The following is a 25,806-nucleotide window of genomic DNA, read 5'->3' as shown; positions in this document are numbered from 1 at the left end:
TAAAAATAAAGTTTGCGAAATTGGGAAATTTTAAAAAATTCATTAAGGTTCCAAGGGGTGTTTGTCCGAACATGATTGTTTTACAGTCGAAGGCCCATCGAAGGGCTTAATCTCCTGCAAAAATAAAGAAAACTGCAGGATATAAAGGGGGTGAAAAAAAATCAGTTTGCATTGCTTGAATATGAGAATAAAAAAAATGCAGAAATTAAATACAGTTAAGTTTTAATTTGTAATAGAAACACATTAGAATGGTCAGGAGATATTCTACAAATGTGATATGCAAGTCAGCGTAACAGCTTATTGATGTTTTTATAATGATTTACGAATATTTTGATATTTTTCCTGGTGTGAACGTGGCTGTTGAAAACGAGAATGGTGGGGAAATGGTGCTAGCTCCATGCGTGCAGCAATTGTCTGGTCGACTGTAATGTTCATGGTTCCAGCACTATTTTTGGTGCTAAAGTTGCTGTCATTTAACATAACCTCTGTCTTATTCTATGACATAACCTCATAAACGACAATACGGTTATGTCAATCATTTTTAAAGCCAATTTAATTAAATTGTGTCGTGTCACTCTTAATCAAAATTACAGAATGAGTGCCCCGAAATGTAGTGTGGCAGTTTGCCAGTTTACAGCAACAAACAATAAGGAGAACAACTTGCAAATCGTTAAACAATTGGTGTCTGAAGCGGCCCAGAAACAAGCCAAAGTACCGTGTTTTCCCTTTAGTATACAACCGATTCAAGCATTTTGTAGATAGTATTTTTACCCGAAGCTTCCGACTATATCGCTGCCAATAAAAATGAGGCCAAAGCGTTTGCAGAACCACTGAATGGAACGTTAATGAATGAATATCGAAATTTGGCCAAAACCAGAAAAGTTTGGTTGTCAGTGGGTGGTTTTCACGAATTGGTCAATGAGGTAAAGAGTAAAGTACCTAGTTTTAATTCATACTAACTTATCATTAATCAAGCACCAAATTTTTAATACACATGTGTTGATTGACGACGAGGGCGAGATAAAATCAGTGTACAAAAAATTGCATTTGTTTGATGTCAGCATTCCAGAGTTGAATGTTAACTTGAGGGAGTCAGATCTCAATGAGGCAGGGCGCCACCTTGTGCCCCCGGTTATGACCCCAGCAGGGCCTCTAGCTTTAGCCATAGTATGTGTTTTAACAATAATTTCACAAATAATTCAAATAAAATTAATAGTGTTACGATTTGCGATTCCCTGAACTGAGCATTATCCAACGCAAACAAGGCGCCAATATTTTAACATACCCTTCAGCGTTCACCAAAGCGACAGGAGCCCTCCATTGGGAAACACTTCTACGATCTAGAGCTATTGAAACCCAATGTTACGTTATAGCGGCAGCGCAATACGGCAAACATAACGAAAAAAGAACCTCATATGGACAAGCCCTTGTAAGCTTATTAATCGTTACATAAAACAACACAAAAACCAGATTGTAGACCCCCAAGGAAAGATAATCGCAGAATGCCCAAAATATCGCGAAGGGCATGAAACGAACCAAAGCATAGCAATTGCAGAAATTGACTCGAACTTAATTCAGAAAGTTCGGACAGAAATGCCCGTTTTTCAACATAGACGCAGCGATATTTACCAACTTCAGGTCGTTGGAGGCGAAAAAATACCAATTAATGATGAGGAAACTTTCTCATTTGCTCATAAAATTATTCCAGCGAGCACAGTTTTTTACAGGACGAGGCATTGCTACGCTTTTACAAACATCAGATGCGTTGTTCCAGGACGTAAGTTATTATACCGGGTTTTTCAGTGTGGTATTCGCCCCCTTGTAAAACGTTTTTATTAAAAAAGTACCATATGTGGTCATTTGAATTTTTATTAGAATAGATTTTAATTTTCTAATTTATACGAAAATCAAGCTGGAGAGTCAAATAATGAAATTGCGATCGTAACATATTTTTTTTTTCAATTTGCACTAATTCATCGATTACAAAAACAAAAAACACCTTAGTCTAATTATAAATTCAAATGATCACATGGTATAACAAACCATAATATTTCTGAATTAAGTGAAAATAATCAATTTACCTTTACGATGGCATATGTCAAAACGGTGACTGTCAACTTTTTTTCTTAAGCACCCTGTATATTTTTTGCACCATTTGGTAATTAATTAATTAATTAATTTCTAACATCAAATACGTTCACACCCCATACTTTAGGGTGGTCTAACAATGGTTAGTATGAATAAAATGTAGCAAAAGCTTTTACTATAATTTTATCTCTTTCTCTCTCATGAAATATAAATTATGTCTATCTTTTACTATTACAAGTAAAAGCAATTATTTCACTTTATTCATACGGCCCAATAATTAATTATTAAAATTGCGAGGTCTAAATTAATAATTTCAAGAAGAATTTAGTTTACACGGTTGATCGGAAGATATCTTATGTTTGAAAACATTATTGAAGTCTTGTCTCAGTTTTAATTATACCTGATATCTTTCTTTTTACGGTAGAATGTAAAAGTAAATATATCATTGACGTTTTTAAACCTCAAATTATCAAACAGTTTTCTCGTAGTTTTACATAGTGTTTCCATATTTCTATAGGTTTTTTTCGCGTTTTTTTTCATTCAAGTGTAGTTTTTATTTTTTACAATTACGTATTTTTTCTTATGGCGTTACCAAATGTTAGATTTTACGTCTAATTTTGATGTGATATACTGCCACTTATAACGTAACTAGTGATATAATAAATTTCGCTAGGCAGTCCGTTAACTGTCGAGGCTAATTGATTTTACTTTAAAAAAAATTAAATACAATTTCGGAAATAAATTTTCAATTTACGACTGAAGTTTTTACGTAATACGTTATACGTTTTGTTTAACTTGCATAATTTGCAAAACCTTGATCGCTGCGCTCACTCGTTTTGGCAAACATTATGCTTGTTAAACAAAATTGGTCTTTTCAAACTGATTTCGTAAATAACAAAAAATACAGGGTACAATTTAAATAAAAATTAGAGCCACAAGGGGGCGATCACTAAACTTAAACACTCAGTATAAATAACAATTTCTCGCCTAATTCTCAATGTTTAGATGTTTTAATTTCAACGGTGCGTTGTTGCAAACGCTTGGAGGATTTAACTTCAGAAGAAGTAACCGATTTATTTTTAACAGCCGTCAAAGTTCAGAAAGCTGTCGAAAATGAATATTCGGCCAGTTCTTCAACACTTTGTGTACAAGATGGCAAACACGCGGGTCAAACAATACCAGTAAGTCACTTTTTGTATTTTTTTTGTAAGACCAATTGAATTTATTAGCACGTCCATATACACATTCTACCGAGAAAACCCAACGATTTTGAGGTAAATGATGAAATTTACGACAGACTAGCCAAACATGATCGGGAAGAGAGCCAAGAACCGCTCAGAAATGTCACCGAAATGTCCCAGGAAGCGGACACTTTACGAAAATATTTCTATCAATAATGATAAATTGTAAGAAAATTATGTAAATAATGCGGGAGTGGTTAATAAAATATTTTTTCAAGTATGTGTTTTTTTTTCGGAGAACTAAATAGGTATTAACTAATAGGCGAAACAAAAACAACTGTAAGTTTCCATAAACATACAATTTTTTGGTTGATAATAAAGCAATTTTGACATTTTTATGTTGGTGGAAATGGGAAAACCGACCCAAAAATGTCAAAACCGCGGCACTACCAACATGAAAATTAAAAAATTGAAATTAAATCAACATTGTTTGTGCACCGATTCAAAACTGTAATCGAGGTTTTACTGTTCCACAAATCAATATTAAAAGGGAACATTTAAAGGTTGCCACCATTCGTTATGAAGGCTGCGTGTGGATGGCGCTACGTCGGTCAAACGGGCGTCTCTACAGGTGGTATAAATAAAATTCGGTCAGTTTAAAAACCGTGATAAAAAATTAATCTCTTTATCTAATTACAAGTCACGTAGCGATAAATTCCTGGGGGATTTGATAGTGACGTCCTTAATTTATAATGCATTTAATTACGAAAGCAAATAAACCTCTTCCATGCATGCACGTATGAGCACAAATTTGCTGAAATTATCACGTCATGTGAAACGCTCATAATTTTTTCATTTGCTTCTCCTTTAATTAACGATCCGTTGGAGCAACACGTTCCAAAAATAATTTCAGTTTTTTCAACCTACATACGAGTGAGGAATGCGGAATGCCGTATGAGACCGCGATCTTAAATTATTAACAGAGATAAGGAACAAAAATGAAGGTGAATTTAGTACAACTGCTGCTACACGAGTAAAACAGTTGCCGCCGCGCGGCGCTTCGCAATATTAAAGTCTTTAAAGCCTGCAGTCTGCATAAATTAACTACACATTTCCTTCCAGCGTGACTATTATGATTCATTAAAATCGTCCTATTTCATATTTTAGTCCCCGTTGTATTAAATTCGTTTATGGCCCATTCTCGCCGTTCAATGAATATTAAGCCAAATACAAATTTCCTTTCCTTATTTCAACCGGCGTTTTACAAGCGGAGCGTCTTAAGGACCTCCGTTTAAACAATTTCCGGTTGGGATTAAACACCAGCGAATTAAATTTTCCGCCTTTTTCTCAGAGATTGTCATTATGTGCATCTACCGGCTTGAAACAATCATAATCTAGCGCACCCGGCGGCCAATCTTCTGCATCAGACACTTCATTAAAATCGCTAATAAGCTCAAAATTCACTGGCCTGATTGCTAATTATTTAATTTATCTCGAGCAAATTTTTATTCGACTTTTTCGGGGCCAGCTGCAGGAAAACGGTTTCGATTTCCGCATTTTAATTACTGTTTCTATTGGAGACTCCCGCAGGATATTACCTAAAATTAAATTTTTGCGATAGAATCGAAAAAACGGCTTCAACTTTTCACCGAAATTGTTTAATTTGTCGCGGCGCGTAAAACAAACACAGTGATAATCAACGTCTGTAGATAATTAAGGGATTATTAAATTTTGATTCGAGCTCAGGAGCACAAAAGACGGATTTAGGAGAAGCGCTAATCAGGGTAGCGGAAATAGACTTAGGTAATTACTGCTAATTACACCAAATACTTTGTACTTAATCCCTTATGTCGTTTATTGTGACTTCGTTTAGGAATTAGACAAAAGTTGCCCGAAAAAATTGTGCACCCGGCGCCTCCACCATTTTTACACCTTCCAAACAAAATATTTGAAAAGTTAAATTAGATACACCAGACGGGGTGAGTAATAAAAAGCCAAAATATAGTAAACAGTGTTTGTTAACTTTATTTCGCACAATTCTACGTGTCATGTTTACGTTCCAGCCCTGGTCTATTTGTGCAACATTCGTAAATTGTTATTTTAGAATCGCTTCGTCACGCGATTTAACAAGAAACTGCTTGTAATGCCGTCGAAATAACAAATATTTGATGTTATCAGTAATAAGAGTACTAACCTACGACAATGCGACTTGGCTACGAATAACACTTCTTTAAAGTTTTGCTTTAGTGCAGGTTTATTAAGGCTTTTATTGAAATATCTCCGAATTGCTGAGTAAACGCGGTTGGACATAAAGCGAGTCAATCGCGAATTTTCAGTAATCAGCGAGCCGAAGTGCGGTAATTTTGTATTGTTTGCCACAATAGGCATTAAATTTGTAAAAGTGCCACCAAATTCGATTTTATTTATTGGCCACTGCACTAGGAGGTTTTTGGTGTTGGACGGCCTAATTCGATTTGTTTGAGTCTCGAGTGACACTAGCTTCAATTCTTAAAATAGTTTTAATAAAGATATCGATCCGGTTTGCGTCCAAGATTAATAACATGATTAGACATCTGACCTAAATAAATATAATAACCCAGGCGTATGTAAATATGCAAATGCGGAGAAGTTGGGCCCCAGTTCATGAATTTTTTTGTGCAAAGTGCCACTGCAGTGGTTCAGTGTCCGTGTAACAGTGCATTATTAATGGTAAGATGCGTGTGTTTTTACCTGAGCAGGCGCTCTCCATATAATTACAAATAGTGGCACTTTGTGAAATTTCCACGCATTGACGCTCCTGATTCCAGCATCCATCCTGATCCATCCAGTCGTCATCGAGCGTTGCGTCGTGAAACTTCTATTTAGTTGCAAATTTCGTAAACACACGTGACCAAAATCCGAAACTCAATCAGCGCCAGGTAAGTGTATTTATGTGAAGTCTTGTATCTATAATTCGATTTGGCGTGCTATTGCAAAGTTTGTTTTTTGGAAATAATGCGATTAAATGTTCCGGAAGTTCTCCGAGCGAGTCTTTTAAAAATAAATCAATCAAACCGGTGACAGATGATATGAAATCTGCCCAGTAATGGACAATCGACTTTGATGGAAAAATATAAAATAATAAGTCCGTAAGTGTTGTGCTTTTATAACGGCCATAAATCGGCCATTCGTTCAAACAGCGCGCTGTAAGAGACTGATTTAAATGCAAAAAGACGGTGAATTGACGGACAAAAACCGCTATTATCCCTCCAACTCAGCCTTGAGAGATAATTTCCTCCGGCTCTCCTGCACTCGACATAAAAATCAAACGCTAATTAAGTTCTTTCAGGCCGCACAAGGCGATTAGAGTGGACAATGATTGCTTTAGGATTGCTGTGCTTTTAGCTCCTGATCTTGAGAGCCTGTGTTTATCTTCAACCAGGACTATCTGAAAGCATTGTTGGGAAGGGTGCCGATGGGCCATTGTCAACTTGAAAGGAACGTGTAAGACGATACAGGGGAAATTTTTCGGCTTGGGTTACACACGTGAGGGTCGATTGGAACAATCACAGCTTGAAAATATTTCGCGCAAAAGCGTGGGTTACGCTTTTTTTAACCAACTTTTAATTACTTTATCTGAAATAAACGGTAACACGAAACAACTGTTATTGAATGCAAAATATCATCGATTCTAAAAATACCGACTTTTGCGTAAAACAGATGCAATTTTAAAATAGAAATTTGTGTTTTCGAACACAACTAAATAAAATACGACGTCCTGTTTTAAACTGTCCGTTTTATTTGAGAAAATGTTGCATGTTGTTATTCCCGTCTCGATTTTTTCTGTAATTAAATGCAACTTGGGCTCCCGGTAAGCGGATGAAAAGTTGCGCTAAACATGAGAAGAGCACGATAACAAATTACCAATTCTCGGAAATGTTGGTTAAAGTCACGTAAGTTTATGCGAGTAAAAATAATTACTAATTAATAGTGTTTTGTTGGAGTTACGTTCGATTGAGGCTTTGAAAAGCCCTCATGAGAGAGAATGCAAACAGATATTATTTACAGTTAGAAATCGCTTTCTGCGTTTGAAGAATTTCAATAAACTTGAGAATTTTTCGTAAATTAATTCGGAGTGGGTGTCAATACTTTATGTTTTTGTTCGTCTCCCACGTTGGCAAATCTGCTTTTTGCCTTAAAATACAATTACGTATAACGTTATTAGGTTTAGCCTAAAATTTGTAAACTTGACATTTGAAAAAAACTTTTACGTTTATAATCTGTCTCTTTAATTAACCTTTGGAGAATTTTATGCCCAAGTTCCACGTAATGACTTTCTTCTGTTTAAATTGACCAAACAGCCCGAAGTAATTAACCCGCACTTTGAGGCACTTTGATTAACATTGCTAGTTTCAAACCTAATTGCGTAAATCACGTGTTTTCGTTTTTAAGCAATTTGTAATATTGAGAATTATCCTGCATAATCTGCACGGGAACAAGTTCGTTTTATTTCGCTTTTCGAGCACATAAAAATGTTCAGATACTTTTTAACTCTTTAAATGACTTTGTATCAAGTTAAAACTTTAGATATTTACGACAGGAGGTACTTTTATTAGTTTCACAAACCAGTTGTTGCAGATGTTGGCATGATGTCAATCCGATAAAATCTTATGCATAAAGAAAATAATAAAACATTTTTGCAAACGCAGATTTCTACGTGGGATTATTATAAGTTTTTGAGATACAGAAAAAGTAGCTTTTTAATACTAGTACTAGTTATTAAAAAAATATAAAAGAGAGACCAAAACAATTATTACTAAATGACTTCTAGATATCGGGGTTAAATCAGCCTTTTGAAACCCTAATTTTCATCAAATATTCAAAATTTTATGTAGGACTTTTTTGTAAAGCTTGTTAATATGGGTAGAACGCTTTTCCCAAAACGTAAAATACTGGCAAATGCTTCTCTGCCTAAACAGCAAACCCACAATTTTTTTTTGTTAGTTACTTAAAGTTTAGTTTTTTCTATATAAATAAAAATATCTTGCTGATGGCTAATACGTACACAGCTGCTTCCAAGAAATGCCTTCCTCACTGCCCGACCATGACGGAACAAAAGATTTTACAAAATTCGCGTTTTGATACTTTTCCTGTTATCGAATTTTAAAAATAAAAATATATTTGTGATCAGCGAAAAATGGAAATTCGTCGCCCTACTTTTGTTTTTAAAAATTTTTGTTATTATATTTTTTTTTTCAAAAATAATTTAAAAAAGAAAAAAGTGTTACGTCGCCTCAAATTTAATGAAGATTCTATGTTCAAAACTTTTTTTAGTTTCCGAATAAAGTGAATGGTTAAAAAGATAATAGAAAAATAAATTCCGCGTCATCTTGCTGCTTAGAAACACACTAAAACATGTTCCCCGTTAGCTTTAAACCCTATACCTTTAGAAAGCTTATGCAAAACGATATCGATACAGGTAAAAAATACATGGTGTTAAATTTGAAAAAATGAGTTATTCACCTTTTTTCGTTTTGGCACACCCTGTACATTATCTGCGTTTTTCAAGTAAGAGTCGACTATTTGCTAAAACTGCAAAGTAGTCTGAGTTTTGCTGTTGCAAATTTGTCGGAAGATAATCACGTGTTTTCGTTTTTAAACAATTTGTAATATTGAAAATTATCCTGCACAATCTGCACGGGAACAAATTCGTTTTTATTCGCTTTTCGAGCACATAAAAATGTTCAGATGCTTTTTAACTCTTTAAATGACTTTGTATCAAGTTAAAACTTTTGATATTCGCGACAGGAGGTACTTTTATTAGTTGCACAAACCATTTGTTGCAGATGTTGGCATGATGTCAATCCGAAAAAATCTTATGCATAAAGAAAATAATAAAACATTTTTTGCAAACGCAGATTTCTACGTGAGATTATTATAAGTTTTTGAGATACAGAAAAAAGTAGCTTTTTAATACTAGTACTAGTTATTAAAAAAATATAAAAGAGAAACCAAAACAATTATTACTAAATGACTTCTAGATATCGGGGTTAAATCAGCCTTTTGAATCCCTAATTTTCATCAAATATACAAAATTTTATGTAGGACTTTTTGTAAAGCTTGTTAATATGGGTAGACCGCTTGTCCCAAAACGTAAAATACTGGCAAATGCTTCTCTGCCTAAACAGCAAACCTACAATTTTTTTGTTAGTTACTTAAAGTATAGTTTTTTCTATATAACTAAAAATATCTTGCTGATGGCTAATACGTACACAGCTGCTTCCAAGAAATGCCTTCCTCACTGCCCGACCATGACGGAACAAAAGATTTTACAAAATTCGCATTTTGATACTTTTCCTGTTATCGAATTTTAAAAATAAAAATATATTTGTGATCAGCGAAAAATGGAGATTCGTCGTCCTACCTTTGTTTTTAAAAATTTTTGTTATTATAATTTTTTTTTCAAAAATAATTAAAAAAAAGTATTACGTTGCCTCAAATTTAATGAAGATTCTATGTTCAAAACTTTTTTTAGTTTCCGAATAAAGTGAATGGTTAAAAAGATAATAGAAAAAAAAATCCGCGCCATCTTGCGGCTTAGAAACACACTAAAACATGTTCCCCGTTAGCCTTAAACCCTATACCTTTAGATAGCTTATGCAAAACGATATCGATACAGGTAAAAAATACATGATGTTTCATTTGAAAAAATGAGTTATTCAACTTTTTTCGTTTTGGCACACCCTGTACATTATCTGCGTTTTTCAAGTCTACTATTTGCTAAAACTGCGAAGTAGTCTGAGTTTTTCTGTTGCAAATTTGTCGGAAGGTAATCACGTGTTTTTTCGTTTTTAAACAATTTGTAATATTGAGAATTATCCTGGGAACAAGTTCGTTTTTATTCGATTTTCGAGCACATAAAAATGTTCAGCTGCTTTTTAACTCTTTAAATGACTTTGTATCAAGTTAAAACTTTAGATATTTGCGACGGGAGGTACTTTTATTAGTTTCACAAATCAGTTGTTGCAGATGTTGGCATGATGTCAATCCGAAAAAATCTTATGCATAAAGAAAATAATAAAACATTTTTTGCAAACGCAGATTTCTACGTGGGATTATTATAAGTTTTTGAGATACAGAAAAAAGTAGCTTTTTAATACTAGTACTAGTTATTAAAAAAATATAAAAGAGAGACCAAAACAATTATTACTAAATGACTTCTAGATATCGGGGTTAAATCAGCCTTTTGAATCCCTAATTTTCATCAAATATACAAAATTTTATGTAAGACTTTTTTGTAAAGCTTGTTAATATGGGTAGACCGCTTGTCCCAAAACGTAAAATACTGGCAAATGCTTCTCTGCCTAAACAGCAAACCCACAATTTTTTTTGTTAGTTACTTAAAGTTTAGTTTTTTCTATATAACTAAAAATATCTTGCTGATGGCTAATACGTACACAGCTGCTTCCAAGAAATGCCTTCCTCACTTCCCCACCATGACGGAACAAAAAATTTTACAAAATTCGCGTTTTGATACTTTTCCTGTTATCGAATTTTAAAAACAAAAATACATTTGTGACCAGCGAAAAATGGAGATTCGTCGCCCTACCTTTGTTTTTAAAAATTTTTGTTATTATAAATTTTTGTTTTTCAAAAATAATTTAAAAAAGAAAAAAGTGTTACGTTACCTCAAATTTAATGAAGATCCTATGTTCAAAACTTTTTTTAGTATCCGAATAAAGTGAATGGTTAAAAAGAAGAAAAAAGAAAAAAAGAAAAAAAAGAAGAAAAAGAAAAAAATCCGCGCCATCTTGCGGCTTAGAAACACATTAAAACATGTTCCCCGTTAGCCTTAAACCCTATACCTTTAGAAAGCTTATGCAAAACGATATCGATACAGGTAAAAAATACATCGTGTTTCATTTGAAAAAATGAGTTATTCACCTTTTTTCGTTTTGGCACACCCTGTACATTATCTGCGTTTTTCAAGTAAGAGTCGACTATTTGCTAAAACTGCGAAGTAGTCTGAGTTTTGCTGTTGCAAATTTGTCGGAAGATAATCACGTGTTTTCGTTTTTAAACAATTTGTAATATTGAGAATTATCCTGGGAACAAGTTCGTTTTTATTCGCTTTTCGAGCACATAAAAATGTTCAGATGCTTTTTAACTCTTTAAATGACTTTGTATCAAGTTAAAACTTTTGATATTTGCGACAGGAGGTACTTTTATTAGTTTCACAAACCAGTTGTTGCAGATGTTGGCATGATGTGGGTATATTGATCATTTCTTCCTTTGTGTTGTAAAAAGTTTTAATATTTCCTTTAAAAACTCACCACATAACGTGTCGTGTGCAAGTTGACAGATTCAATTTCAGGCTTCTGTACTTAATGTCGTGTTAAATACATTGTCATGTTATCCACAAATAGGCGAATGCAACGCACTGTTCGCAAAAAATGATTTTTTACGTCGAAAATACTGAATATTTTATCTCTCAAGAGAGGCACAAAGTCGAGTGTTCATAAAGGAGCTTGAAAATCACGAATTTTTACGTCAGTTAAGCTGACTCATAAAATAAAACTTCACTTATCGTGTCCTGAAGTAAGACCGATTATGGCCCCGGTATCGATTTTATAATTTCCACTCGGAATCCTTTCGGCCTAAACTTGATATTTTCCATACAAATGTACACATGGAGTGTATCTTCCGATTAGAACGGATCGTGTGATCCTGGACTCTCGTTTTCGCCTGTTATAACAGCATGAATGCTTTCCAAACGATCTCAAATTCTACTTCAGTTCGAACGAGCGCGATAAATTTTTAATAAAATGAGTCTGGGCTTAAATGAACTATTACCGCGTCTGCGAACTGATTGAAAGTTAATCATTTGAAATTTTTAGTTTGTTCGAGCAACGATGAAATCAATTAGCAACAAGACTGAATAAAACAAGTTACAAATTCTCTAACTTGATCAAGTTCTGTGACGATTCTGATTCAGACCAGGAAATTCATTTCAGTTTTTCCATTATTATGAATATGCACAGCGCAGAGCATGACATGACAAATAAAGCGTAATTTTATATTTGCCTTTCTAATAAAAAACAGCCGGGAATCCGTATAATAAACGCAGAATTATTTCCACAATTGTAGTATTTCCTTTCTGGTGCTAAAATTAACTCAGTTTAATTTTTATTCTTTCTAGATTGTTTTATATTTATCATGTTTCCGTTTAATTAAACCGAAATGAAAATATTTTCGAGGCCCCCCGGCTGTGTCAATTGCCAACGAAATGAATTTTAATTTAGATAGCAATAAAAAAGAAATGGATGTTTTGCCCTTTGAATGCCTACCTACCAGACCGTTCATTTTTCCCAACGAAACTCGCTTAATTGCGGGCTATTATCTTTGGCCACCAACCTTCATTTGTGTAAATACACTTAGTGCTTTATGTTCGACAACAAATTGGTATTTTTTGTGGAGCGACTACTTGGCTTTTCACCCTAACTGCTTAGACGGGTAAACACAGTTGATTAAATAATTATTTGCATCTTGAAATGTAACGCAGTCATACATACAGATGAGAGCGGTTTCATTTTTCGCCCAGCAATGCTAGAAATGCCTGTATTCGGCAGTCTTTGTTTTTTGCCGCTGAAAAGGGAAAATGAGATGGTAACACAATGAAATGGGATTTTGTTCACACAAAAAGTCACTGTTCTACAGGTGGTTCATTCCGAATGTGTCAAAGCGACAAACAAATGCTTTCAGCGCGGTGTCTCATTGTACGTTAATTTCATTAAAGAAGTTTGGAAACAAAAATTAAAAATGATTAATTAATGCTAATGAAACAAAGTTTTGACTGGTCTTGATTAACTATTTGTTTGATTTTTTGCGAAAATGAGCTGTGTTCTCATTTACGAAATTAATTATTGCAAAACATGTTTGTTTATGAAGGATGAAAAGGTAAGCAATTCTTGCTACATACTGTGTGGATAGCGATTTAATAAATATTCTAGAACAAGAGTTGAAAACACGCGAAAATTGGGTCTAAAAATAAGAGTTATTTGGAGGAAATCTTTTGTGTGCGTAAACAGGTGAAAAATTTTGTCATATCAATTTTGTGTTTCTGACCCCAAGAATGGTTTCGTTTATCTAACGGCGCTTATATATCAACTTTTTAACAGAGGTGAAAGAAATCCGTTATAAAACCACCAACAAACAAAAACTGGATGAGAAACAGCCCTGTGTTGTGGCAAAGGCAGCCAAATTGATTAGAGAACGTTATCCAAACACCGACAGATGCGGTTTGAGTCAAGATCCTCAACTTGAGACATACATAGAACAGTGTGGTTGTCTCACGATTATTTCATTCTGGGATTGCCCGAATTGAGATAAAAATATTTTCAAGGATGTTTAAATTCTTTTCATCTTCCACATTAGCAAAACTTATGAAAGCAATTTACGTCTCTTTTCTCGTAACGGCGGACTTAAAAACTGCTTTTACATTGATGTAAGAATAAGCTCTGTTTTCATCAAAACACCTAAGGCTGTGCGTGTCGAAAGAAAATTTCTCATGAGCATAAACAGCCTATCAAAGTCTTTCTTTACCGCAGAATAAAATCAAAGCGTAAATTACCTTGAAATTTTTGTAAATTGTTAATTTTGCACCAAAATATGGCTTGAGACGGGTGAAAATTTACACATTATGCCGGGTCACCCAGGGGTGTGTAATCAATCTATAACTTTTTTGTTACTTGAAATATTGCCATACCGTTTTTATTATCCGATAAATTTACTTAAACTAACAATATTTATATTATACACAGGCTGTTGTATACAGTTATGTTTTTTTAAATGGAATACTTATACATTTTTGCATAATTATATTCTACGCAAAAAAATAATTTAGCTTTGTATTAACTGTCATGAGTCTATCTCTTTTCGTTTAGGAATTATTTAACTTTTCGCTATAAAAAAACAATTTTTGAAAAATCACTGCGGATATATTCCGATAAATTTGGAACAAAAAAACTTAGAATATCCTGTAGTTTTAGCAATAGTCGACTTACTTGAAACAGGCAGATACAGAGTGTGCCAAAACGCAATAAGTTGAATAAATATTTTTTTCCAAATGGAACACCATGTATATCTTTAGACGCACCGATAGCATTTTTCATTAGCTTTTTAATGATATGCAATTTGTTTAGCAAATTTGAAATATTTCTTAAAGTGTTCGATTTTTTTTTTCTTTTTTTATTTATTTTATTATTAATTCTTGATAAGTAAAATTTATTTATGTATAAAGTAATAATTAAATTACTAGTGTAATTAGTCACATAAGTACATATCAAAAAATAAGTTATCTACCATTTGATTTTCTTTAGATTCTGTAATAAAACATAAACACAGTGTTTTTTTTTCTTTTTGTAGTAGTGTTTATTTGTTAGTAGTTTTTATGTATTCCTTGCTCAAAAACGGATAAATGATCAAAAGTTTGGAACACGACAAAATCTGTTTTTCACTTTGGAAAACAATAAGTTAAATTTTAATTTATTTTCAGTAAAAAAATTATTTTGTCATGATGTCATGAGGATTTTTGATGATAGAGATTGAAAAAGCCCAGCAAGAAGCAAATAATGTCAAATAACTTCCAATTTTTCTGGACTTAAATTCTTTTTTCTAAAAAATAGCTGAATGGGATCAGAGAAGTCTGCAAAACAAATAAAAACTACTCGTAATAATCACCAGAATTGAGTGTTTGCTTCTAAATGTTCAATTTTCTTCTCAATGTAGGTACTCGTATGTAAATTTCTTTCAAAAATGTTTGTACTAAATATCATTTAAGCATCGTTTGTTCAATTAATGTTTTCATTTTTTTAATTTCATTAACACTAGTATTAATATGTATTTTTAATTCAGTGATAATAGTTTTATTGTATGGAATTATAAAAAAATCCAAAAAAAATCACATGCATAAAGAAAATAATAAAACATTTTTTGCAAACGCAGATTTCTACGTGAGATTATTATAAGTTTTTGAGATACAGAAAAAAGTAGCTTTTTAATACTAGTACTAGTTATTAAAAAAATATAAAAGTGAGACAAAAACAATTATTACTAAATGACTTCTAGATATCGGGGTTAAATCAGCCTTTTGAATTCCTAATTTTCATCAAATATACAAAATTTTATGTAGGACTTTTTTGTAAAACTTGTTAATAAGGGTACACCGCTTTTCCCAAAACGTAAAATACTGGCAAATGCTTCTCTGCCTAAACAGCAAACCCACAATTTTTTTGTTAGTTACTTAAAGTTGAGTTTCTTTTATATAACTAAAAATATCTTACTGTTGGCTAATACGTACACAGCTGCTTCCAAGAAATGCCTTCCTCACTGCCCGACCATGACGGAACAAAAGATTTTACAAAATTCGCGTTTTGATATTTTTCCTGTTATTGAATTTTAAAAGCAAAAATATATTTGTGATCAGCGAAAAATGGAGATTCGTCGCCTTATCTTCGTTTTTGAAAATTTTTGTTAAAGAAAAATAATTATTTGTTTTCAAAAATAATTCAAAAAAGAAAAAGGTGATACGTTGCTCCAAATTTAATGAAGATTCTATGTTCGAAACTTTTTTTTAGTTTCCGAATAAAGTGAATGGTTAAAAAGATAATAGAAAAATAATTTCCGCGCCATCTTGCGGCTTAGAAACCCTATACCCTTAGAGAGCTTATACAAAACGATATCAATACGTGTAAAAAATACATAGTGTTTCATTATAAAAAATGAGTTACTAAATTTTTTTCGTTTTGGCACACCTGTACATTATCTGCGTTTTTCAAGTGAGAGTCAACTATTTGCTAAAACTGCGAAGTATTCTGAGTTTTTCTGTGGCAAATTTGTCGGAAAATATTCATTGGCGACTTCGTAGTGATTTTTCAAAAATTGGTACTTTTTATAACGAAAAGTTAAATAATTCCGAAACAAAAAGATATAGACTTATAATAATTTATACAAAGTAACATTATTTTTTTGTGTAGAATCTAATTATGCAAAAATATAAAAAGTGTTCTATTTAAAAAAATATAACTTTGCTTCACTACCCTGAATACAACACTCTATGCCTAATAAAAATATTTTTAGTTTGTATACTTTAAGTCGATTTATCGTATAATGAAAACGGCGTGCCAATATTTTAAAAAGCAAAAAAGGTCACCCTGTGTGAGTAAAAAAAGGCGAAATGGCGCTTATTCCACTCTCTAATCGCATAATTAACAAAATTAGCTACTCACTTCACAATATTTGTATTGTCAAGATTTATTAGGCGTAACTGTAGCTTTACAAAGCAGGTGTACCATTTGTTAATTATTATTACGGCTGGTGTGATAAAAGCTTTACTCTTTGTGCATTGTTTTAATTCCCAACTAGGAAAAATGCCACTAAAATCCAGTAAAGCGTTTAAATTTCGCACTTCATACTGTTTGCTTATCTATAAAATTTCTGTTGTTCCATTTTAATGAATATATTGTTTTGTTGAAAGAACAGTTTGCACACGTGTGATCATGCATAACCAGCACAAATAATTGTTTCAGGTCATTTTTCAGTCGGTTTAATATATGATGGAAAATGGATCAGGGTGAAAGCGAGGTTGTTTATGCCCGCCATGAGGACATCGTCCGTATCCTGAATCGTCTCAATGAAACCCAGGCGGAATTAGCTTGCGAACTTAAAAAAACACTCTCGCCCCCATCGAATGGATGTGCTGTCGACTTCGATACGGTTTTGTGTTGGCCGCAAACGGCGCCGAATTCCCTTGCTGTTTTACCTTGCTTCGACCAGCTCAATGGCATTAAGTACGACACGAGAGGTGAGTGAGCTAATTTTAATGGAGTTTTATGGACGCTCGTTAAAAGTATATGCATTAGATTTTATTAAAGAGATTAAGAGAAAACTTCAATATTCATGTAATCCAGTATTTGGGTCATGCGATGCCGTCTCTTAATCAATTCGAAAATTGTGTCCAATAAAATTTTTATTAGTTTTCTTTAACTGGGATGAACGGGCCGACGCACGTTTTGGCAAATAATGGATGGAAATGTTTTTATTACGCTTGGTATCGGAATCGTGACGGTCTTGATACAAAAATGCTTTACCTTTAACCAAGCAACGTTTATAAAATATTTGCGTTATTAGCAATAAAGGACCGGTGACGGAAGATTTTCTTTTCATTGTTCTTTGAAACATTTATTTGCATATTGAGAGTATTTGAAAAATTCCAGATACTTCCAATTTTTAAAATGGCATGTAATAAAACTACAAAAAATAACACGATGAAAGCAATAAAGAATTAACTAACGGTCTAACGCGGAACCCTTTGAATGTTCATAATAAAAATTTTAAATTAAATTACGTGTACTGAAAGGAATGAAAAAATTCACCTTTCATCTTCTCTTAATATTATTTTCGACCCAGTTCGGAGCTTTTTGCGAAATTCTTGATAATACTTCCCGAAATAATTAAGTGTCTGAAAAACAGGCTGAAACACCTGAAAAAGCAAAAATAATTATAGTTAAATTCGGCAATATTTCAGCTAGTTTTTAACGAACTTTCGCGGGACATTTGTGTTTAATAAACAAATTTGTAAATTTGCAGCCGGGCTTAGAATTTTTTTGCAAAAACACATTGTTTTTTGTAACAATAATGTTTGAAAATACGAAAATGGCTCGATTGTTAAAGTAATCTAGTGATATTTCGGGTCATTTTTGATGAAATGTTGCCTAAAAACTTGTGCTTAGTGATGTGCTTAAATTCTTAAAAAAAAATAACCGAATTAGTTTTGTATATTGATTGTCTCAAACTTTGTCAATTTTGTTCTTCTTAGTATTTCTTTCTATATAATGTTATATTTGTAGGGACTACTCGTTCATTTATTATATTTATTATATGGTCCACTATAGACTAGAAGTCTGTTGGAAATAAATTCTATTATTAATATTATTATCATTATCATTATTATAATTATTATTATTATTATTATTATTATTTTAGTTTGTCAAATTTGCCAAAGAACTGAACCAAAACTCTTAAAAGTCAAACTCAAAAGTCATTTTCGAACAAATATCGTGACTTATCGAATTATTTTTAAGAAATCTCTCAAAATAATGACGTTTTTGTCGAAAAAACGTAATACGCCACCAGAAATTAATAAAACTAATATTATTTGCGAACCAGTTCGGAGGATTTTGGCGAAATTTTTAACGATTCTTCCCGAAACAATTAAGTGTCTAACTGAAAAACAGGCTGAATCACTCGAAAAAGCAAAAATAACTGTACCTAAATTAGGCGATATTTTGGCTAATTTTTAACGAACTTTTGCGGTATATTTGTGTTTAATAAAAAAAAAATAGTGATTTTGAAGCCGGGCTTAAATTTTTTTGCAAAAACACATCGTTTTCTGTAACAAAAACGTTCGAAAATACAAAAATGGCTCGATTGTTAAAGTGATTTAGTGATATTTCGGATCATTTTCGATGAATTTTTTTTAAAAAACTTGTGTTTTGTGATGTGTTTAAATTGAATTTTTTTTAATCCAATTTATTAGTTTGTGAAATTCGCCAAAGAACAAAACCAAAAACGACACAAGTCATTTTCGACAGGTTTTCGACCAAATATTGTGATTTTTCGACTTACTGTTAAGAAATCTTTTAAAATAATGACGTTTTTGGCGAAAAACGCAAAACGCCACCAGAAATGGATAAAACTAATATTATTTTCGACCCAGTTCTGAGGTTTTTGCAAAATTTTTGCCGATATTTTCCGAAATAATGTGTGACTGAAAAAGAGGTTCAAACACTCCGAAAGGCATAAGGCACTTTCAATTAATCTCGGCGATATTTTGGCCCATTTTTAAAAACCTTTCAGGGATAATTGCATTTTCTAATAAAAACCCTTAAAAATGCAAAAACTGCTTCCACTTCGTATTACATTAGGTTTATTTTTCCTAAACTTTGCTAAATTATTGCGTTTTTGTCTGAAAGTGTGCTGAAATTCTCGGAAAAAAATAACATTCAATTCAAAATCTCGCGGGATTACTTACTTTTATTAAACTTATCTGAAGTCTTGAAAAAGGCCAGAATCACATCATTTTTGATGAAAATTTTCGTAAAATAATTGCGCTTTTGGAAGGATTCGATTCCTCATCGATTTGTCTTGCAATTTTTAACATAATTACGAAATATAATTAAATATTTTGCCTAAAACTTACTAAAATGCGCAAGAAATGCAGCAAAAATTGTATGGTTGAACTTTTTAGCGTTTCTCAACCAATTTTGAACGAAATTTTGCGAAATATTAATATCTCAAAAATCGGCATAATAATATCAACTTCTCAGCCTAATTTAACCATATTTCGCGTAAACACATGATTTTTGTTTTTAAGAACGTGCTTAAAGACCCAAAAATTGTTTGATGTTTGAAGTTATCTAGTGATTTTTCAGTTTGTTTTGGACTAAATTTTAGACGCCAGTTAGTGTTTTTTTAGTCTCGTTTAACGAAATCAGTGAAAAACGGAGTTAAGACGGTTAAAAAACATGTTTCAATTTTTCAAATTTATTAACGTAATTAATTAATTAACATTAATTAAAGTTTAGGTAATTTATTTTCGACCAAATTTAACAATTTTTTTAACTTATTGTTGAAATATTTCGCAGAGCAATGATGTGTCTGAATCAAAACGAAATAAGCTTCAATAAAAACTATTTGGCTCGTTCTTAGTTAAAATTATTTTAATAGCTCTCTACATGTTTATTAAACCCATCAGTGTTAAAAAAATACGTCAGGTCATCGATTGTGCACCATCAGATATGCACAAGTTGCCTCCGGTACATAATTTACTATTGTATGATTGATAATGAACCTGTCCTGACACGTTACATGATCAAATAATAACTTGTAACCTCTGGGGTCATATTTTATACACAACTGTTTGATGTAGCCTTCATTAAATGTTTGTATAATTTTTGCGTGCAGTAACTGGATATTTTTCCACAAAATAGAGGCTTTCAATGAAAATAAAAACTGGTTTTGCGAAACATGTTTCATTAGTAATAATATTTTGTCTTTTTGGTTGAATAACTTGTGTTCTGGGTCTAAGACAAAGTGGTGCATTTTTTTAATAAAAAACAAAACTATGTGGGCGTTTAAATAAAAGTCGCCCTACTCTTTGATGCTTTACTCGAATGAATATTTTGTCAACATCAAACGTTCATGAAAAATGCTAAATTCAGAGATTCACAACAGGGAAAACGTTCGTCTAATAAAATATAAATTAAATTTGAAGGAAGCATTGAGTGATTTAAATTTGCCAAAAAATGTGAGCAGGCTGATCATTAAAGTCGCATTAGAGCATTTTTTCTTAGTTTAATGATTGAAGCAGCGAACAACGCGACACTTGCGAGCAGGTCGCAAATTCTCCGTTAATTTAATAATTGCGACTCTTTGAAGCATTTGCTTCCACTTAACATTTAACCGTAACACAGATCAATTAACTCCAAAAGTTCATAACTTTAGATTAGCTAATAAAGCCACAATTCAGCTAATCATAATAAAGTCCCTCCGATAATTGGATCTTTTATAGTGAAATAGAGTAGATGCGTGTTTGTGGCCGTAACTTTTACGACGCGTCCTATTCGTGCACATTTGCCTCATTACGACTGCAAATCAACGCCGATTCCGTCACAACGTTATAAGACCCTCGCACAATGTGATTCTCTTGAGCGTCAATACCTGGATTATTTTTAGAGCAGCTGTTTTGTGCTCAAAAAAGTGTGTTGAAAATTTCGTGCCGCCTCATGCGAAAACTAATGAGAGCTTTTGCGGATGTGTGCTCACAACTCGGACCGCTCTGCTCACAAACTTATAAATAATTATTTCTTTCGTTTGCTGCCTTCAAGTTAAATTAGTCGTGGGATTAAACTCGCAAGAGAATTGCTCGCACTCCGTCATTTAAGAAAAGCTCAATAATGGTGGATGCGCCGGGCAAATCGCTAAATTTTTGGCAACTTCATTTCACTGCTGTTTCTAATAAAAAGCAATTTGGGGTGAGCCCACGTTCAAAAGAACAACTGAAATCAAACGAGCGACCACGAGTTGAAAGAATGGAATCCAACGATGCAAAAAGGCATGCCAGCGCCGAATGTAAACTGTCAACAGACAATAGATTAATTGCGAAAGTTTGCAAGTATTGCATCCTTATTTTACGAGGCGAATTAAATTTATGTGCACTGCGAAATAAATTGCAGCATGTGGAAAATTATATTTGTCGGACGTGAGGTGCTGAAAACAGTTGGTACGAATGCTCCGACTAATTTGGTGGGTATTTGAGCAGCAGAAAACTGCAATTTGTTATTGTCTATCGGCTGACGACAGTTATCCGCTCGTAAATTGATTGGTTTGACTTCACGACGAGTTGGAGAATTCGTTTAAAGCCCAACGACATTCAAGTGGCTTAAAATGACACACGATATTTTTTCTACGAAACTGGTTTTATTTTTAGACGAGTAAAGCAAGCGTTTAATTACAGTCGGCATATTTACCGACGATGTGATTAATTATGGGTTAACTGGAAAATTGCTAAGGCAACACTTGTGATTTTAATAGTTTCGAGTGCTTTGTTGGAGAGTTTTCTGTCAAAAAAATACTAAACGTAGGTGATGATTTCGCAACGTTACTTAAATGATTAAATGTTAAGTAAATTTATTTATCAAATTGGGAAAATTAAAGTAAATATTTTGATTTGATAAGATTACTAATACCAATAATTCGCCGCACTCAACTGGAAAACCATATTAGGACAGATTTTTTTGAGCGCTTTCTTGTACAAAATAACTGAGTCGATCACTTAGGTAAATGATCCAGTCGGTTTCGTTAGATTTAAAATAATTACGCTCCATTACCACATTATGTATAAACATAATTTCAAGCTTGTCTGAATTACGTATTTTATACCTCAATAAATAATCATTGTTCTAATGTGCTAATTTTGTCCACTGACACGTTTTGGGATGGTTTCAACATTATGTTCGGAATTTGCTAAATCGAGAGATTATTTATTGTATTTGCAAAAATGTATTATCCAAATATTTACATTGCTAAAATTTACACTATGAGTCACATTATAACACTTTTTTCGATCACAGAAAGCAAATAAGGAAGAATAAAATTATTCAGGACTCTACTTTTAACCGAGGAACGAGAGTCGGTGTTTTAGTTTAGATTTCAAGACAATTTACACGTTTTTGAGACAGGAATCAACTTAAATTGAAGAAACACGTAAAGAGTTTGTATTTCAGCCACATTACAGTGATTTGGCAAGCTTTGAATTCAAGAATTGGCTGAAATCGAGAGATTTTGATGAACCAATTATGATGATAATCACAAGTTAAAAATCACAATACCTCTATTTTAACCACTTTGTGTTGTCAATTTTAGTGATTCGAGGGATTATTTGTTTGTAAATATTTATGATCAAAATATATCTCTACAGTTTCTCAAATTACACTGCGCTACAGTGGTTTCATGAAGCAATATAGGTCCTCATAACTTTTTAAGAACACTTATCAATAGCAAAACAAAATATACGTTCTATATGAACCGGAGATAAAAAGCAAAAATGAAAGAACCGCTTAAAATAAGTCGTAGTTAACAAATATCGGTCAATTATTTAATAGATATTCTATTCCTATTCGAGTGATTTTGAGTATGGAAATCGTAGTTTTAGGTTTTAATCATGTTGATTAAGCCAACTGATAGTGAATTTGCTAGCTTTGAGGTCAGAAATTGACTGAAATCAAAAGGTTTTCATGAAAGGTGTATACAAATCGTATTTATGCTGAAAATAACGCAATTACAGCGGATTTCGACCAAATTTAATCAGAAAAAATTCAGTTCGAGAGATTTTGTCTGAAGAGATACAAAAAATTAATTAAAAAATTATCGTTATAGCTCAATAGTAATTGTATTTCATCCACACTTTGTTGTGTAGTCTGTTCTGTAATTCCAAAAATTATTTGCGTAGTATTAAAAAATAGTAGACTGTTTAACAAGTAAAGAAAAGTGGTGGTTTACTATTGAGTGGAAACAGATTAGGATTAAGATTAAGAAATTAAGTTTTAACGAGGTAGTTAAACACTTTTCTTACGAGTTAAACTTGCTATTATTTTGTATCCTTAGTATAAAATGAGAAAAAACTAAGAATATTTTAAGAAAAATTGTTTTTCTACAATCTTTAATATAATTGCCTATTGAAAATAAACCATAACAACGCATGACATCAAATTAAACAAAGAGGATTTTATCAGAAGATCAACGCTGAAAGTGTTTTTGATGAAAATTGGGGTGAAATTTGCTTTCATCTAAGTTAAAAGAAAAATAGGATAAAACTTTTGAACAGTTCTGTTAATGGAGAAACAATCAAAGGGTAAAAAGTATCAGTGAAAATATTGTGTTGCTAACTAGTGCTACTTTTCTTTTCCTACCTAATCAAATGGTTGTTTACACAAAAAATACACTCTTTTTTTAAATGTAATACATACAACATTTTTTTCAAATGAAACCCCATAAATGGATCTGTATTAACATTCTCTATACTTATGTCTAATAGTTTTCAAGTTACAATAACTTTTTATTGGTATTTAAAAATTCATTACCCATAGGTCTATTCTTATACTTTGCCAAGGAAACGAATGAAAAAATGTAAGAAATTAAAGTTTTGTAAACCAACATTTAATGTATTTATTTTGTTTATAGGGGATGCATAACACGATTTTGAACAGAGTTTATCGTTTAAGTTTAATTAGAAATATTTTTATGACAAACTATGCAAAAATAGCTGAGGTTAGTAAGAAACACAGATCGATGCAGAACAAAATTCTCCTCCATCTAGTAAAATAGAAATAGAACATTCCATTTGAAAAAATTAAGTTATGGGCACTTAAAGTTGTCCAAATTTAACCTTAAAATTTTTGGTTATATTAAGTTCATTTTCAATTTTGAACACAATGTAGAACAGATATAGGCCCTTTTCTATTTTTCCGAGTATGATTTCGAAATCTCTAAAACTAAGCGATTTTTTAAATGACAATATGCAAATCCAAAAATTTTCAAAAAATCTTAAATATCTCAAAAATAGTTAAACTTTAGGGAAAGCTAATAAAAACTCCCTTAAAATAACTCAACTAATTCAAAAAGGCAGTGAAAAACACAGCTTTACATTTAAAATAAGAAAGTTAATAGCGACCTCCGGTATAACCGGAAGTGCTGCCATCTTGAAAATATTTTCATTGAGCAGAACTTAACAGATTATGACTGAGTACCAACTTATAGATGAATACCTTTATTAGAACTTTCAATACTTCTAATGTGGGGTTTAGACGGAAATCCCTGTATAGAGGGCCTAAAGTGCAGCATTTAATCCCGCGAGGGATTTAGGCACTTTGGTCCCGAAGTTTATACGCTATTTTTTGCACTTAAAAATTATTACTTTTTATGCACTTCCTAAAATAGACTAAAATAGATACTTTAGTTTCTGTTTTCAGGGAATAAATGACCCACGTTAGTCCCTGTAAAGCAGTGGTTCCCAACCTTTTTCACCTTGCGAACCCCTTCTAACATCCGACAAAAATTGACGAACCCCTTGTACATCTTTAAAAAGACAATAAAATTTGATAGGACATTTATTTTCTTTGTTGCTCATTTTTAACCGAATGAATGTTAGTGGATACCAATTTAAAAAAAAACAATAATTTTATACTCCCATAAATTCAATCGGAGGAATTTTAGTAAAAAAAAATTGGGTCCATTGTTTGATTTATTAAAAAAATGTTATTAATGTTAGCAAAAAAATCCTATATGAAAGTGTAGATAGGAAAATACAGAAATAGGGTCAAATTCGGTATCAGATAACATTTTTTAATATAAATGTGAAGACAAAAAGAGCTTACTAAACAACACTGCAATTTTCTATTTTTAAAAAAAAAGTAACGAAAATGCAAAATAATCTTGTGAGACAGAAAACAATTAAATGATACGAAAGAATAAAAAAATGCCAATTTAATTTTTAAACTAAGTCTAAAGAAGAATTTAAAACTTGCTCTAACTTCAAACCAATTTCAGTTCCAATAAATTACTAAAAATTGATAGCCAATCTTCATAACATATAATTATTGTTTTCTTCAACAAATAAGTTTTTTGCAGTAGAAGCGTTATTTTTCATTAAATTTTTTGTACAAAAAGCTGATTTTTGCGTTTAACAAAGAGAAATCTATCTAAAATCCTTAAAAGTCAAAATTTTGATAACATAATTATTTTTTTAAAGAAATTTTTTGGTGCAAAAACAATTTATATCCCACAGAAAAAATGACCTGCTGCTAGTTTTGTCTGTTAACTTTATTGAATTTTTTTTTTCATTTTTTACGTCAGCCATTTTATAAAATTCCGCCATTACAATACTTATTTGGCGAACTCCCTTTATACCTAGTTGGGAAATGCTTCTGTAAAATATCAACTT

General features: G+C 32.3%; 2 protein-coding genes across 5 annotated transcripts in view; both read left to right on the top strand.

The window, feature by feature from the left end:
• The first annotated feature begins 453 nt into the window (after nucleotides 1–453).
• NitFhit (Nitrilase and fragile histidine triad fusion protein) lies at nucleotides 454–3,546 on the top strand. 2 transcript variants are annotated; one of them, XM_015979560.2, is made up of 7 exons: nucleotides 454–711; nucleotides 763–923; nucleotides 976–1,167; nucleotides 1,217–1,429; nucleotides 1,471–1,777; nucleotides 3,094–3,269; nucleotides 3,318–3,546. In XM_015979560.2, exons 2-7 carry the CDS (start codon nucleotides 846–848, stop codon nucleotides 3,483–3,485), a joined length of 1,134 nt encoding a protein of 377 aa, XP_015835046.1. In that variant the 5' UTR covers nucleotides 454–711; nucleotides 763–845; the 3' UTR covers nucleotides 3,486–3,546. The 2 variants fall into 2 exon arrangements, with proteins under 2 accessions (XP_015835046.1, XP_975421.2); XM_970328.4 differs by having other exon boundaries at nucleotides 759–923.
• Nucleotides 3,547–5,620: 2,074 nt separating this feature from the next.
• LOC664316 (diuretic hormone receptor) overlaps nucleotides 5,621–25,806 on the top strand; it is a 34,391-nt gene continuing 14,205 nt past the window's right edge. The window contains exons 1-4 of one of the 3 annotated variants that reach the window (XM_015979558.2): nucleotides 5,621–5,978; nucleotides 6,077–6,187; nucleotides 6,598–6,752; nucleotides 16,835–17,109. In XM_015979558.2, coding sequence (XP_015835044.1) covers nucleotides 16,869–17,109 — 241 coding nt within the window. In that variant the 5' untranslated portion in view covers nucleotides 5,621–5,978; nucleotides 6,077–6,187; nucleotides 6,598–6,752; nucleotides 16,835–16,868. Of the gene's footprint in view, nucleotides 5,979–6,026; nucleotides 6,188–6,597; nucleotides 6,753–16,834; nucleotides 17,110–25,806 lie in introns of those variants that run through there. The other 2 variants (XM_008194489.3, XM_064358633.1) reach the window with 2 other exon arrangements.

Source organism: Tribolium castaneum, chromosome 9, assembly GCF_031307605.1.
Source record: "Tribolium castaneum strain GA2 chromosome 9, icTriCast1.1, whole genome shotgun sequence".
Classification (NCBI taxonomy): Eukaryota; Metazoa; Arthropoda; class Insecta; order Coleoptera; family Tenebrionidae; genus Tribolium; species Tribolium castaneum.
Note: the sequence above shows the minus strand (reverse complement) of the source record. Positions and strands in the feature narration are given on the sequence as shown.

Bases quoted from the DNA above. Each gene is read 5' to 3' on its own strand.
- NitFhit (XM_970328.4), top strand. From the start codon at position 529: ATGTCAATCATTTTTAAAGCCAATTTAATTAAATTGTGTCGTGTCACT. The intron at 712-758 runs GTACCGTGTTTT...AGCATTTTGTAG, and splicing joins CGGCCCAGAAACAAGCCAAA to ATAGTATTTTTACCCGAAGC. The intron at 1,778-3,093 runs GTAAGTTATTAT...CTCAATGTTTAG, and splicing joins CAGATGCGTTGTTCCAGGAC to ATGTTTTAATTTCAACGGTG.